The sequence below is a fragment of the Cetorhinus maximus genome, chromosome 1 (genome assembly GCF_964194155.1).
Source record: "Cetorhinus maximus chromosome 1, sCetMax3.hap1.1, whole genome shotgun sequence".
Lineage (NCBI taxonomy): Eukaryota > Metazoa > Chordata > Chondrichthyes > Lamniformes > Cetorhinidae > Cetorhinus > Cetorhinus maximus.
The window spans coordinates 106820626-106837443 of record NC_135879.1 but is presented as its reverse complement, the minus strand read 5'-3'; the positions used below and the strand labels follow the sequence as shown (position 1 = coordinate 106837443).

General features: G+C 45.0%; 1 protein-coding gene across 2 annotated transcripts in view; it reads right to left on the bottom strand.

Annotated features, from left to right (window-relative positions):
- Positions 1–16818, bottom strand: part of LOC144682576 (ADP-ribosyl cyclase/cyclic ADP-ribose hydrolase 2-like) — a 43999-nt gene that overhangs the window by 18257 nt on the left and 8924 nt on the right. For both annotated transcript variants that reach the window (XM_078545047.1, XM_078545038.1), the window contains exons 4-6: positions 13399–13534; positions 11669–11751; positions 1040–1116 (exon numbers count right to left, since the gene is read on the bottom strand). In XM_078545047.1, the coding sequence (XP_078401173.1) occupies positions 1040–1116; positions 11669–11751; positions 13399–13534 (296 nt within the window). The remainder of the gene's footprint in view (positions 1–1039; positions 1117–11668; positions 11752–13398; positions 13535–16818) is intronic.

Below are 16818 nucleotides of genomic sequence, written 5' to 3'. Positions count from 1 at the left end.
GTCTGTACCACTGGGCACAAATGGGTGACATCTAAGTGCAGATCACCTCTGACAGAGATTCCCAGTTCAAAGTTATCACCTTCACACAGAACTTGGATCCAAACCTGAGATAGGGAGAGATACATCCTGTTAAAAATTGCATCAACTGCGGAGCCTGAAATTACTTTGTGCAACACATGGGGTATCTGGTGTAATTTCAGCATGTGTATCAGCGGGTTCTGGGCTTCCTCATCATTACAGATAGGAGATCAGAATGTTACACCAATGAATGCTTCCAACCAGTTTGCAAACCTAATAGGAGACTGGGATTGACAGTTGGGGCAAAAATGGGATAGGGAGAGGGGGTCTTGGTGAATGGGGTAAGTATGGAGAGCAGCATTTCCTGATGAGATGTCATTTTTCAATGTATCATGCTCCTATGAAGCACATTGGGACATGTCATTACGTCAAAGGTGCTATATAACTGTAAGCTATTGTTATTGTTGATGAGCTGGGAACAGCAGTAGTGGAAGTCCATCTGTGGGATATGGATGAATTTCGGGGAAGGGCCCTTTGGGAGGACAACACAAGCTGATCCAGAGATGAAGTTGAGAAACTCATTATCTGCTCCCTGGAGTGTAGGTCCCAGATTTAAAAAGCACTCAATCCCCGTCGATTGACTAATATTTGAATTCTGCATACTGGAACACACGCAGAGCCCAGTATTGCACATGTGCCTGCTCCTTGCAGGTACATCTACAACTGACCACATCTGGTAGGATTTCTGGGTGAGCCTATGAAACCCCCAGCACACAATTAAACCTGGCCTTAAAATGTAGGAAATACTCAGAATCATGTCCACCTGAAATTATGTGTAGCAATCTAAATAGCTGTGTTCTGCTCTAATTTTGGGCTCCTCATATACTGGAATTCCTGACATATGCCCCCCACGCTAAAGGAACAACATTTCTAAGCTAATACATTTAACCTGTTCAATGGACAAGTGAAAAGAAGATAAACTTTCACAGAACGTTTCTGAATAATTTATAACACCTCTTACCCTTTTTTTGGAAAAGTTTCATCAGAACCTGAGCCGTTCAGCATCACTCTCACTACTCCCATTGCCTTCTTTGCATACTGAAAGGAAATTGCAAAGTTTAAATTGCATTTAATGAAGTGGAAGTGAACCTGTGTTTGTAGCCATTATTCAATATTTTACCATTTGTAATTGTATTAACTTAGAAATGAGGCTCATAATCGGCACTCCTACAAAAATATTGATTAATCCCTTCACCTTTGTTATTCAACAAACTGTACAATAGAGACATCTGGAAAGAACATTTTCAACATCTCCTCAGTCATGAATCCATTGTGGCAGCTAATACACCCCAGTTTATTCCCCAGTACTCTGTGGTAGAATTCATGGACGAAACACCATCGATGGGAGAACCGCAGCAAGCAATCAAACAGATGAAAAATAACAGAGAGTAATGAATTCCTGGGTTCCCAGCAAAGCTTCTTTACTCTTGTTAAAACAGCTGCACTCCAGAGAAAACATGACTTGATTGACAACTCTGGTTCTCTGACATCTGCTGTCAATTTCACAATGTTTATTTGTACAAAGTTGAATGGTTTCCGTTACCGATACTTTAAAAAGTCTGGATGATTGACACTTTTATTGCCCTGTTGTGCATGATTTTTTTTTACAAAGTCATACATTCATTACTTTCCACTGTTTTCTTAAAGTCTTTTTTCAGATATACTACTGTCACTGTAGGGTTCATTGGTTCCATACAATGTATAGTGGTCAATGGGCATAGAAATGCCTTACCTTGACATGGGGGACATGAGGAGGAACTTTTGTACTCACCTTTTAAAAAGGTCCCCTTATGCAGACTAGGGCTCACAACTTGTCTGAGGGGCAACCACAACTCTTTAAACACTGGCCCCAATTTATAAAAATTGTGGAAGAGTAGGACATGCCTATCCCTGCAATGGAGCCGGCCAGGTTGGGAGGGCTGCGCGTGGGCTTTTGACCTGAGCCAGCCCATACCATTTAAAGGCACTCCCAAAAATTAGACAGCCCGGCAATGGGGTCAGGAATCTCAGATTCGGGTCCCTGCACACTATCCTTAAATTTTAAAATAAAAGCAAAATACTGCAGACACTGGAAATCTGAAATAAAAACAGAAAATGCTGGAACAACTTCACAGGTCTGGCAGCATCTGCGGAGAGAGAAACAGAGTTAACATTTTGAGTCGAATTTTGGATTCCTGAAAAAGAGTCATACAAACTCAAAACGTTAACTCCGTTTCTCTCCCCACAGATGCTGCCAGACCCGTTGAGTTTTTTTCGGCACTTCCTGCTTTTATCCTTATATTCTGCTCCCTCCCTCCCTTCATCAACCTCTATTGACTTCCCAGTACTTATTATTCTTACCCTGGTTTATAAATCTCCACAGGGTCTTCTTCATGCTTCCTCTGTAACTTTCCAGGTCCCGGTCTAAGATTTTTTTTATTTTTGCCTGCATTAGTGGTTCTCTTTTCTCTACTCTAGTTGTAGGTACAATCTATGTGGACAAGTGTAAGGAAATAATTTTCATAGAAAAAATCCAATAATGAGAATTTACACACAGAGGAAAAATGCTGAAGGATGTAAATGAACAAAGGCTTCGAAATTCAAAGGCCTAGAAACTGATCTTGGAACATTTTAGGGCCTGAATTAGATGGTGTGTACAGGGTGCACATTTGAAGAGTTGGCTCAAGGATCTGCCAAAATCAGTCCTCAAGCATCCTCTCAATAATTGTGGTGAACTGCCATGTGAGTCATGTCTCCAGAGGCAGCTCAATGATAACTACATATCCAATTTAGGCCAGTGGCCTTTATGTAAATCCTAGGAGTGGAGGTGAGGAAAATGTTGGCGGGGGTGCGGTCGAACGCAGGCTGGTAACGTCCCATAGAAACTCATGCTTTGCTCAGCTCCACACAAAGGTAAGTCTAAAAACATTGAGTTTTTTGTGGTGGCCTCAGAACTGCTGGTTGGGCGACGTTATAATGCAAATAACAAAGTGGAGTAGGTCAGCTCCACTAATTGCCAACAACGTCCAGGAAAAAATTGATAAACAGGTGTTTCTCCCCTTATTAAAATGCTCAGGGGCTCAAATGCCTGGTTTAGGTTGCTATCAAGGGAGGCCTGGGTGTCACACAAAGCAATATGACAATGTAGGCAAAAATTGGGAATGTTTTTCCCAAAATTCAGATGCAACAGGAATCAACCAATTTGTTCTCCATATTTTCCAGAAAGTCTGAACGCTGAAAGAAAAAGCCACAGAGGCCCCATTGAGATTTGGATTTTATAAATGGAACATACAGGAGGAGAAATTTACACAAAACATTGCTTAGGCCACAGTTAAAATACTGTTTGTAAGCTTGGGTGCCATATTATAAGAGACATGGAGCTGAATTTTACGTCCCGCAGGCGGGAGTGCGCCTGACCCAATCGGGCATAAAATTGCGCGAGAAGGCATCGGGCAAGCGTCCCAATGTCACCACGCACTCGCGCGCTATTTTGCTCGGTGGGAGCACGCAAAAGTTGGAAGCGTGCCCGCCGACAATTAAGAGGGCAACTAAGTCCATTAATGGTGCAATTGTCTCTGATTTTTCATGGCCCGTCCAACCTTATGGTTAGCGGTCGGGCGAATCGGCCAGGCGGCCTTTGCATTTTTCATCAAACCTCATCCAAGGGCAGGATGACGTTTCCGTTATGGGATAAAATAAAAATAAAAATCTGTGGACAGCATTTTTATTAGTTATATTTTCAGGTGTCTGAATGTGGTGCATGGACATTGTTTTTTTGGCAGATTTTTAAATCTTTATTTGATCATTTTCAGGTCTGCAGCTCCCTGAGGCAGCTGTCTTCCTCGGGGGAGCTTTCCCACAGCGCTTACACTCGCCGGCGGAAACGTCATTGCCCACCTTCTTCCCACCCCCATCCCAGCAGCGCTGAGCCTTTCAGCGTGCATTTCATGCTGGCTGGCCGTTAATTGGCCAGCCAGAGAGAAATCACTGTTGGGGCCATTGTTGTGGTCAGGGGCCCGTTTCCCAACCAATCCCAGGTCGCGTGCACCCAGGTAAAGTTCAGGCCATGAAGTTATAGTGCGTAGATTCAGAGGGATATTTTCCTCCGTTTGTCAAAATTCAGATAGCCTGGTGTTGAAGGATGGAATACTGGAGTCTATATTTTATTCACTTACAAGCTTTTATTTATACTTTGCATACCGTGCATAACAAAAACCTCTCTTTCAGCCTGCTCTGAGATCCAAAAGCACAGACGAGTCCTCAATATATAACTAACCACCTGAATACAATTAACACCCAACTGATATACATTAATACATTTGAGGAGCAAATATGTGCACAATTTGTGGAGGTGTGTAAAAACAATAACAATAGGGTAATTATATTAGGTGATTTCAACTTCCCCAACATTAATTGGGATAGACATAGTGTTAAGGGCTTGGATGGAGTGGATTTCTTGAAATGTGTACAGGAGAACTTTTTAGGTCAGTGTGTAGAGGGTCCAACAAGGGACGGCACAGTGCTGGACCTAATTCTGGGGAATGAAGCCGGACAGGTGGCTGAGGTGGTGGTGGGTGAGCATTTTAGCGACAACGAACACAACATGCCACAGTTTAAGTTTGTTATGGACAAAGAGATAGACAAGTTGCAAAAAAATGTTTTGGATTGGGGGGGAGAGTGGATTTTTGTAAAATAAGACAGGATCTGGCCAAGGTAGACTGGGAACAGTTACTTGTGGGGAAATCTACAGAGGAACAGTGGGGGATGTTCAAAAAGGAAATGGGGAGGGTATAGGCTCAACATGTTCCCTCTAGGGTGATAGGAAGTAGTAACAAGCCCAGAGAACCACGGATGACCAGAGATATTCAGGTTACGATGAGAAGGAAAAGAGAGGCTTTTAGCAGGTACAAGGGAAGCAAATCAGCAGTGGCATTAGTGGAGTACAGGCAGTGCATGGTGGAGCTTAAGAAAGCAATTAGGAGCACAAAGAGGGGATATGAGAGAGCTTTGGCTGTTAAAAGTAGGGAAAATCCCAAGATATTCTATAAGTATATTAATGGGAAGAGGATAACCAGGGAAAAGAGTAGGGCCCATAAGGGACCAAGGGGGCAATCTATGGGTGGAGCCAGAGGACATCGCTAGAGTGTTGAATGAATACTTCAGGTCCGTCTTCACCCAAGAGAATGAGGATGAAGGTATCGAACTTGGGGAGAGAGACTGCGAGGTTCTTCAGCAAATTGATATAGGGAGTGACAAGGTATTGGAGGTGTTGACAGGCTTAAAAGTGGACAAATCTCCAGGTCCGGATGATCTGTGTCCCAGAATGCTGAGGGAAGCAAGGGAGGAGATCGCAGGGGCTCTGACCCGAATTTTTAATTCCTCTCTGGCCAGAGGACTGGGGGGAGGTGCCAGAGGACTGGAGAACAGCTAATGTGGTTCCACTATTTAAGAAGGGTTGTAGAGATAAGCCAGGGAACTACAGGCTAGTGAGTCTCGCGTCAGTGGTAGGGAAACTATTGGAGAAAGTCCTGAAGGAGAGTATCTATCTCCACTTGGAGAGGCAACGTTTGATCAGGGATAGTCAGCATGGCTTTGTCAGAGGGAGGCCATGCCTAATAAATTTGATTGAATTTTTTGAGGAGGTGACCAGGTCTGTAGATGAGGGTAGTGCAGTTGATGTAGTTTATATGGATTTCAGCAATGCCTTTGACAAGGTCCCACATGGGAGACTTATAAAGGCAAATGCACATGGGATACAGGGTAATTTGATAAGGTGGATTCAAAATTGGCTTAGTTGTAGGAGGCAGAGGGTGATGACAGAAGGATGCTTTAGTGACTGGAAGCCAGTGTCCAGTGGTGTACCGCAGGGATCTGTGCTCAGTCCCCTATTATTTGTCGTTTATATAAACGACATAGATGACTATGTAGGGGGTAGGATTAGTAAGTTTGCAGATGACACAAAGATTGGCCGGGTGGTTAACCGTAAGGTTGAGTGTCTTGGGCTACAGGGAGATATGGACGGGATGGTCAAATGGGCAGATAAGTGGCAGATGGAATTTAACCCTGAAAAGTGTGAGGTGATACACTTTGGAAGGAGTAATTTGACAAGGAAGTATTCAGTGAACGGCATGACACTAGGAAGCTCTGAGGAACAAAGGGATCTTGGCACGTGTGTCCATAGATCTCTGAAGGCAGAGGGTCACGTTAGTGGGGTGGTGAAAAAGGCATATGGAACACTTGCCTTTATCAATCGAGGCATAGACTACAAAAGTAGGGAGGTCATGTTGCAGTTGTATAGAACCTTGGTGAGGCCACAGCTGGAGTACTGTGTGCAATTCTGGTCGCCACGTTATAGGAAGGATGTGATTGCACTGGAGGGGGTGCAGAGGAGATTCACCAGGATGTTGCCTGGGATGAAACATTTAAGTTATGAAGAGAGGTTGGATAGACTTGGAAACAAAAAAAAACCTGGAAAAGCTCAGCAGGTCTGACAGCATCTGCGGAGAGGAACACAGTTAACGTTTCAAGTCCGTATGACTCTTCAACAGAACTAAGGAAAAATAGAAAAGAGGTAAAATATTTTCAGTTTTGGATTTCCAGCATCCGCAGTTTTTTGCTTTTATCTTATAGATAAGTTTGGGTTGTTTTCGTTGGAGCAGAGAAGACTGAGGGGCGACCTGATTGAGGTGTACAAGGTTATGAAGGGCATGGACAGGGTGGATAGGGAGCAGCTGTTCCCCTTAGTTGAAGGGTCAGTCACAAGGGGGCATAAGTTCAAGGTGAGGGGCAGGAGGTTTAGGGGGGATGTGAGGAAAACCTTTTTACCCAGAGGGTGGTGACGGTCTGGAATGCACTACCTGGGAGGGTCGTGGAAGCGGGTTGCCTCACATCCTTTAAAAAGTACCTAGATGAGCACTTGGCACGTCATAATATTCAAGGCTATGGGCCAAGTGCTGGTAAATGGGATTAGGTAGGTAGGTCAGGTGCTTCTCACGTGTTGGTGCAGACTCGATGGTCCGAAAGGCCTCTTCTGCACTGTGATTCTGTGATCTGTGATTTGTTTTTCTTTCCCCACTACTCCTGTGCTTTTTGTGCCATCTTTTACTCTGTTTTCTTATTCCACAAAACTGAGATAATGAACAGAGGTTTCAGAGGCTGATAGGGTGAGAACTGAGGTGGATGCATGTGTAATCTCATTGGCTAGCATGTCAGTTTTCCAGCGCCATCCTACCCTCAAGCCATTTTCAAGAAGCCCAGGCCAGGGGCGGAATGGCTACTCACTTGCAAGCAGTAGAGAGTCAATTGAAGTAGTTAAGGGGCTTATTAAGGATCCTCTCCCACAGCGACTGGAATTTTCCAGTGGACACAGAGGCCAAAATATGTCCAGTTAAACATGGGGACCCCCCAGTGGGAGGGGAAGTCCGCATTTCATCTCACTAGGACCTCCTCCCTCACCCACCATGGCTGCTGGGTCACACAGGTAGCCTCTGGCAGTCGAGTGGAGGAGCGGCCCCTCGACAGTCACTGCCAGGCAGCTGTGGCCTTTTATTCAATTCAAATATTTTATAAGTGCTGTGGATGCCTCAAGATGGAGGTGCTCTCTTTCTCTCTTACCTGCCTTCTATTGGCCCGTCAGCTTTAAGAGCCACCTGTCATTCTTAATTGGGTGCTAAGCATGCCTTCTGGTCACTAATCGGCCAATCCAGCAAAATATCGCTGTCATTTTGCTGCTCCTGACAAGGTGCGGGGCCGGGATGGGACCCTGGTGTTGTGGTCCTGACTCAAAATGGGAAATCCTGCCCAATGAGTAAGATTAAGGTTTGGAAGAAAAGTCACAAGCTGAGAAGTTGCTCAGGAAATCTTAGAATTTTATCATTGGCACAGACTGCTGAAATTCAGTCAGAAGTAACAGAATCACAGAATCATGTTGCAGAAGAGGCCCTTCGGCCCATCAAGTCTGCACCAACACGTGAGAAACACCTGACTTACCTACCTAATCCCATTTACCAGCACATGGCCCATAGCCTTGAATGTTATGATGTGCCAAGTGCTCATCCAGGTACTTTTTAAAGGATATGAGGCAACCTGCCTCCACCACCCTCCCAGGCAATGCATTCCAGACTGTCACCACCCTCTGGGTAATAAAGTTTTTCCTCACATCCCCCCTAAACCTCCTGCCCCTCACCTTGAACTTATGCCCCCTTGTGACTGACCCTTCAACTAAGGGGAACAGCTGCTCCCTATTCACCCTGCCCATGCCCCTCATAATCTTGTACACCTCGATCAGGTCGCCCCTCAGTCTTCTCTGCTCCAACAAAAACAACAAAGTCAGCTCAGTTTAACTTGAAACAGTAAAAAGAAAATTGCTGAGGTATCAGAGATGGAAACCAATGAATTGATAAGCAATCATGTAAATGAAATATTGGTATTCAAGTATAACAACTATATTACAACTTGTATAGGAATATGGGAATAGTTATTAAAATACATGTTTTCAATCATTTTCTGTGACTTACTCTTGGTTGGAAGTATTTTTATAAGAGGGAATGGGTTAAGAATTGATTTTCCAGGCAACCTTTTTTTGGTGGAAAATTGAACTTTATTTACAAAACAGCAGCAGCAACTACATGTGTGCATCTAACTCTGTAACTAAAGGAGAACTCTCCCCTAGAAGTTCCTTGCGCTGCTAACCCATTGGTTTACACAGATCATGTGATCTTGCAACATGGCTTTTCTTAAAGCTACAGTCCTACCTTTATCAGAACTATAATTACTACATTCCTCCCCTTTTAACTTTTCTGTACATTTTGTATTTCCAAGAATATTTATCTCATTACATTACAATATTTACACAGGTCATGAAATTACAAGTTCGTCCTTCAGATGGTTTCATGACCCGTGTGGAATGTCGTAGCTTCACAACTTCCGCTTCTTTTGTTGGAAACACATTCCTTGGACTCATTATCAGGTACCTCATTAGGCACTTACAGTTTAGTGTGTTCCACTCCAACAGAGACATCGGGCAGGTCTGTCCTAGGTTGAGCAACTTCAACAGAAACCATGGGTTCAGAAATGGTTAAGTGTGTAACATCATTTTGTTGAAGTATCTCCCTTCTTCTTAAATGATCCTCCACCGAAATTCTTTACAAATACTGCTTCTCCAACAGTAAATTGTCATTCGTGACTATGCAAATCATGAGTCGTTTTTTGGTTCCTTTGACTTATCTCCACCTTCCCCTCCAAATTGGGAAGTATCAGGTTTGGTCTTGTTCAAAGACGGCGCAACTTCAGTAATTCCGCATCTTCTTCTTTTTACCACAGAGTTTAGTCCCGGCCTTCATTTTGACTTCACTGTCAGCCAGACTTCTCTCAGGTGCAATCTCAATTTGTCTTAGTTCAGTAGGTGAACTACCCATGACTTCATCACCCATTCACATCTTGGAAAGTTCTACGACTTTTCCTTCTAATGCCTCTTTTGTTTCATTCAGCTCTTCTGACTCCTTCTTGTATCTGTTGGCTTCCTCCTGGAACTTTGAACATGCTGTGTCTTCTCTGCCAACTGGTTCTTCAGTTTGTTCAGAGTGACATTAAATTCTTTCTGTTTCTTTTTCAGAGGCACAAACTTTGACCTGAAGGAACTTGAAGTTTGTGAATGTCTTTCAATAGGTTTTCCTTTTCTTTGCAAAGCTCACCCACTTCATCTTGAATCCTGTCATTCACAGAGTCTCCTTGAGCTTCTTCTGCTGTTTTTCCATGTTGTTGTTTAAGACAGTCTCCATTTCTTCAGATTGTTGAATCCTTACACATTCCTTTTGCATCCTTCTGCGGTTCTTGGACTCTCCAGGCTCTTTCTGAAGTACGTTGCCTTGTTCCTTCTTCAACTCAAGAACTCTTTCTGCTTTCTTTTGAAACCTCACTGGCCAATCAAGTTTAATTTCCCTCAACCAATTTCGACCTAGAAGGCTTGGTCCTCTACCTTCTAATACCATCACTGGTAGTTGTGCTGTTTGATGTCTATAATGAACTGTTACAATGCTGAGACCTTTTACCTGGATTTCTTTGCCTGTGTATGTTTTTAACTTGGCAGATGTTTGTTCCAAAATTAATTGTTGAGTACCTTTATTTAAATATCTGAAAGTGTGTTCTCCTACTACAGTGGTAGAAGCACCAGTATCTACTTCCATTTTTAAGAGTTTACCATTCACTTGCAATGTGACAGTAATCGGCTCTGTCTTCCTAACTTTCATGTTGAATAATGAATAAATTTCAGAATTGGTTGTTTCTGGCTCCTCCACACTATAGATTTCAATGGACTTGGTTTGTTGCCTGGAAACCTGTTTTAATCTCGCTTTGCAATGTTTCAATATGTGGCCACTTCTGTGACAAAAATAACACTCCACCTTTTTATATTGCCAGTCGTTAGGAGAATGTTTGTTTCCACATCGATAAAAATTCATTTTCGATTTTTCTGCTAAGCTGTTTCTTCTAAACTTTCAGTTAGCAGGGGCTGTTTTCCACTTCACGCCAGAGTCCCGGCTTTTTGTGCCACTTCAGGCTGACTGTTCCCATCCAACTAGTAAGATGGCACCATTTTGTGCCTCTTGAATCACTTGTGAATCACTTACAGCACTTTCCATCGCAAACGCTATTTCTTATGCTTTCTTAAAATCAAGATCCACTTCAGTCAGTAATCTTCCCTGAATAGCATCCTCCTGCATGCCACATACCAAATGATCCCTGAGCATATCATTCAGGGTTTCACCAAAATCACAATATTCTGTTAGTTGTTGTCATTTCGCCACATAGATAGCAATGGTCTCTCCCAGGGCTCTATTCTATGAATTGAACCTGAACCTCTGCATTGTGACTGAGGGCTTGGGTTGGAAATATTCCTTAATGAGGTCTACTAATTCACTGAAAGCCTTAAAATCTGGGGTGCTGGAGGGCATCAAGCTTTGAATTAAACTGTAGGTTTTGCTCCCACAAATACTCAGGAGAATCGCTCTTATCTTTTCCTCCCCCGTGATTTTGTTGGCTTGAAAATAGAACATAAGACATTCTATCTACTGAGACCATCACCTGTGGCTGGTTCAAAGGGATCAATTCTGCCAAACTGTGGCATCTCAGATGAGTATATCTTCTTTTCTTTTTAATTATCTTAGATACTCACAATCGCTGGGTGAGGGACAGTGCCAGATCGGATTTATCCTCATCGCCAGTTTGTTATAGAGTTGATTTTCTGGACAACTTTTCTTGGTGGAAACATTGAACTTTATTTACAAGACAACAGCAGCAACTACATGTGTGCATTAAACTCTATAATGAAAGAAGAACTCTCCCCTAGAGGTTCCCAGTGCTGCTGACCCTTTGCTTTACACAGATCATGTGATCTTACAACACAGGCTTATTCTTAAAGCTACAGTCCCACGTTTATCAGAACTATGATTACTCCACAACTATATTGGAAGTGCTAATTTTTTTAAAAAATGATTGAAACATTTAGAGGATAAGGGTATAAATATGCGAGAAAGTTTAGCATCCTTTTTGTCTGAAGGGGAAGAGGAAAATCATGTGTGCAATTGGAGGTAAGGCTTCTCTGAAAGCTACTTACATATTCAGATGCTGTTTTCCAAAAGGAGTTCACTGGGTTATTTTCACATTCAGTTGTTGTGGGGCAGGATTCAAAATTCATGCCTGCAAACAATAAGAATATCAGCTATAAAGGTAGGGTATGAACAATATAATAGCTGACAATAATGCCATAGTCTAAAATTGGTACCTCAATGACAAATACATGCTAGTTTGGTAGGAGGCAACTATACAATGTTTCTTTGGAATATTTCTGGTGTTTATTGCATTTTTTCTCCCCCTAACCCTACAACCCACTTTCAGCATAGAAGTTCCAACATGTATTTTGTAGCCTGCACTGCTCTTTTCATTTGGTGTCAATGAACCCCTGAGACCGTGGCAACCTGTGGTGCCAAGATAGAAGTCAATTAGGCCCATGGTGCGGGGAGGGGTGGGGTGGGTGTGGGGGAGGGGTGGAAATTCTGGCGATTGTGTTTGTCAGTCATTTAGATAATGAGCAGTCATCTAGGTAACAAATATGGTTCAGCGGTAGTGCAGCACTCCCACCCTGAGTCCGCAGGTTGTGGTTTAAATTCCCAATCCAGAGACTGAGCAGATAATGGAGGCTGACACAACACTACCATTGAGGGACCTAGAAAGATAAACCTGTCACTTGGCCCTGTTATTCTTTCTACTTGCCTAGCCAGCAAGCCATCAGGAAGTGTAGCCTTAACTGGAAAAACAGCAGGTGTGCTGATACCCTGTACAATTTTATCCAGATAAACTCCAACCTTTGCATTTATGCTCTGAAAGCTTAGCTAAATGCACTGTGTCCCAATGGAGGGAGCATATACTCTCCATATCAAGCAAAGAGGAACTCTATTTATGAGAATTCCTTAGTACTTTGGTTTGGAAATGCTAAAACATAGGCCAGAATTTTATGTCCCGCGGGTTGGCGCTTGCTCGACCTGAACAGACGTGAAATAGCGCGAGGTGATGTCAGGCGAGTGCCCCGATGTCATCGCGCACACGCGTGATATTTCACTCGATGTGCGTATATGGCAGTCAGAAGGCGCACCTGCTGACAAGTAAGCAGGCAATTAAGACCATTAACAATGCAATTAACAGCAATTTTACGTTGGCCGTCCACATTTACAGTTGGCGAACGGGCCATTCTCCCAGGCGGCATTCACATTTTTGCTCAAACCTCGACCCAGGGCGGGATGAAATCTCCGTGGGAAATAAAATAAGAGATATCTGGATACTGGTTTTTATGAGATAAGCTTTCAGGTGCTTGATTGTGTTGCATGGTAATATTTTGCAGCATTTTGGTCATTTCCTTTATTCTTTGGGGGTCTGCATGGCCCTGCGGTAGCTGTCTGCCTTCAGGGAGCTCACTAGAAGCGCTCACCTACACCCTCAGTTAGGTCGGTGCCCGCCCTCTGCCACCCCCACCCCAGTTGCACGTTTCATTGGCCAGCCAGCATGAAAACGCGGTCGGGAGCAGATCACGCCGGAAGTCCGCTTCCAGGCCTGCCGATCGCGCGTGCCCAACAAAAAACTCAGACCATAATCATGGGTTTCTATGCACTGCAGATATCTGGCTGAACAAAGATAAAAGTATCATGAGGCATGATTAATATAAATATACACTCACATTCACAACACAATTTAGCTCCCAATTATTTATAACATGCCTTTGTGATGCACTATAAACTTTCCTTAACATTGTGGTTAAGAATATTAAACATCTGCAACAATCATGCATCTCACCTGGAAATTCAGGTTGTCCGCACCAGTCCAAGTCATCTGCCAAAATGCCAATCAACGTGTCACCAAGAGAAATCATTCGCCTGGTTCTATCTGAATATCTCTGAACCAGAAGCTTGGTATTTTCCCAGAATAATGCCTGTAATTACATTTAAAAACTGAAGTAAGTTGTATCAGTTAGTTCACATAAATGAGAGCTTTTTCTGGTCTTAATATATTCAGAGATGTCTTTTGATCGCTACTTCTTGTGAAATTTCAAACATTCTAAAGTACTTCCATTATTTTACTGGAAATAGCAAAATAAAAGATCGTCTCACTAGGTCACTCATACTTAGTGCCCAAAGGAAATATTTTCCTGGATCTCTATAGGAATCAATTAGCTCAGACAACAACTACCTGTGGAACAACTAAATAGATCTCTTAAAGTGCTTTGAATGACAAATCTTTACACTTCATCATATCAGATTTTCCAGGCATAAACAAAATATGAAATTGTATTTTTTTTAATGTTTCAAAAGAACAAAAATAAAGGGAGGAATTGTCCCAGATTTGCACTAAGTGCCATAATGGGCACAATGGCGGCTTTTCACGCCGTATCACCCCAAACCTGCCGCATTAATTGTGCATTCCTGGGAAACACACCGTTTCCATGGTGGGCGGACTCTCATTTGCCTGCCGTGCCATCACCTCGCCGCTTCATCACGCCACATCTAAAGTGCAGCCGTGCACACATCTCACTCGTTCCAGACCATGACTGCTGCACAGAAGACAAAAAGACCGCAGCCCCCCGCTTCAGTGATGCATCCCTCAAGCACCTTTTGAACACCGTGGAGGCCCACCGTGGTGTCCTCTACCTCCACTCTGGCTGCAGGAGGGGCAGCAACCTCACTAATCCGGCTTGGGAGGCAGTGGCAGCGGCGGTCAGCACCGATGCTCTGCAAAAGACAACAGCTAGTCAGTGCCCCTACAGGATGAATAGTCTCATCCATTCCACTAGGGTAATTCATTCCTCTTCTCCTCACCCTCAACTCACACAATCTCAAACTCTTCACACATCCACAGGGATCTCACACCTCAAGGGACAACACCACTAACTCTCATGTCCATCAGGCTCATACCTTTTTGAGCTCGCATCCTCATCCCGTCCATGTCTCCGCTCTTCACACAAACATTCCACGCTGTGCCATGTATCCTTCTCAAACTCTCTCCACCTGTTTCCATGCAGGAGACGTCTGCTCACATCAGCAGGGAGAGGTCCCAGGCCGGGGGGTGGAGTGTCCCACGTTAGGCCCCCCACTCACTTTGAGGAGCATGCCATTGCGCTGACGAGTGAGGACATGGACCGTGCCTGTGGTGATGGTGAGGTCGGTGGGGAACACCCTGATGAAGATCCTGCACCACATCATCCCTCTCTTAACGCAAACGTGAGTGCTCCCTCTCCTGCTTTTGACTCTGTTGCCATGCACTAATTATCTCTACTTTGGTTCACAGGGAGCTCTGCCAAGAGAGTGACCGACACCCTCTGCCAGCCAGTTGCTCAGCTCCATCCACGTCCTCACCTCCAGCCAATAGGACACCTTCTCCATTGACGAGCTGGAAATAAGCAGCCTGGGAGACCCATCGCAGTGCTTACCCACACACCCTGCACCAGCGCAGAGACACATACCTCGGTGGGACCTAGATTTTGAGCAGGCTCAGGTTCACAATCTGGTGGTCACCACACGTACACAAGTCTGCCACAGGAGGAGGCGGGTACGGCCAAGCTTCCTGGCACTTAGAGGATTGCTGGGGAAGAGGTTTGAATCAGATGACGAGCCTCTGGATTCGGCCTTCCAACTCATCCTGGAGAGTCAGCAGAAGGTGTCGGAACATTGTGCAGAGCTTTGGAAGCCCTCACAGAGTGGCATGTGAGTCGGAGGAGTGAGTCCACCTGCTCTGTCTGATGAAGTGGTGTCCACATGTGTGCTTATGAAGTTCTCCATGGAAGGATGGTAAACACCTTGGAGACCCTGGTCTAGCAGAATACAGAGATGTGTGCAGACCTGCATTTCATCGCAGGAACCATGGATGAGTTCCTGCAGTGGCAATGGGAGAGGGAAATGGGGCACTTGGGTGTCCCTCCAGGTGCTCAAGGAGCCAGGCCGGAGTCCCCGGGCACTCGAAAGGAAGAGGAGCGGAGGTGTGTGTGTGTGTGTGTCTGTCTGTCTGTCTTTTGGAGCCTCGTGCAAGCACGCACCAAAGCAGTCGGATCCTTCACGTGTCACACTCATCTCACTGTCCTGAGCATTTTCAATGCTGCCTGTTCAGGTTCTCTTTCAATTGTCCATCTGAGCTGACCTGCATCTCTGCCCACCCAATGGTCACACTCCCATGCAGCACCTAATCTCGCCCATCATCACTCTCATTTCACTGTTGACTTAGGCAGCATGGTCATGATTCAGTTTTTCGAGCACTCCCCCATCTTTGTCCCTCCCCCATCCTTTCCTCCATCACAGTTGAACCACCCTGGCATCACCTTCCACCTCCCATCCAAGGCCTACCACTCACAACCCTTTTCCTTCAGGGATGTCCAGGTGAACATGCACGTTCCCTTCCTTCACGAAAATTCCATCCCCTTCCTGTCCCACCTATCACTACCATCAAGCCCTCACCCTCCCACCCTACCACTTCACTAAGCCCTCAGTCATTTACATCATTCCCTTCTACCATGCCTCAGTTCACTCCTCAGGAGGCAGTCATGGACTCATCATAGTCCTCCCTTGCTCGTTCACCTGGATCCCTGCTCCCCCCGAACCCCTTCCCCTATCTGGGCCCCTTCCTCCCTTTAAACCCCTCCCTCCACTCTTAGTCCACCCCGCCCCTTAGTCCTTCACCCTCCCTGACTCCTTCAGATACCCTTACTTCTTCCGCCACCCTTAATCATTCCCCCCTCCCAAATCTTCCTCCAGTCTTACTTCTTCCTCCAGCCTTAGTCCCTCTCATCTCCGCAATCCTTCCTCCCCGCCCCACGGGCTCTCTCCCATCTCTGCATTCCTTCTTCCCCCTGAACTCCCTCCCCACTGTGCACTTATTCCTCCCCCTGGATTCCCTCCTCTCGCTGCACTCCTTCCCCTACACCTTCCACCCCCACCTTACACATACCTCCCCAGGTGCCATCTTCTCCCCCATTACTCCCTCCCACCCCCCCCCAACCTCGCCCCCGAAACCTTCATTCCCCCCTCCCAACCTCACCCTCCCGACATCTCTTCCTCTCCCAGTCAATCCTAGACCTTCTTCTCCCACCCCCCAGTACATATTCCTCTCCCAAACGCAACTGGATATTCCTCTCCACCCCCTCGACCATTATCCGTGGTGAGCAGCCCCTCAACGGTGACATTCCAACTTCCGTGAGCTGCTTCACAGCAGAGCCATGTGCGTGAGAAT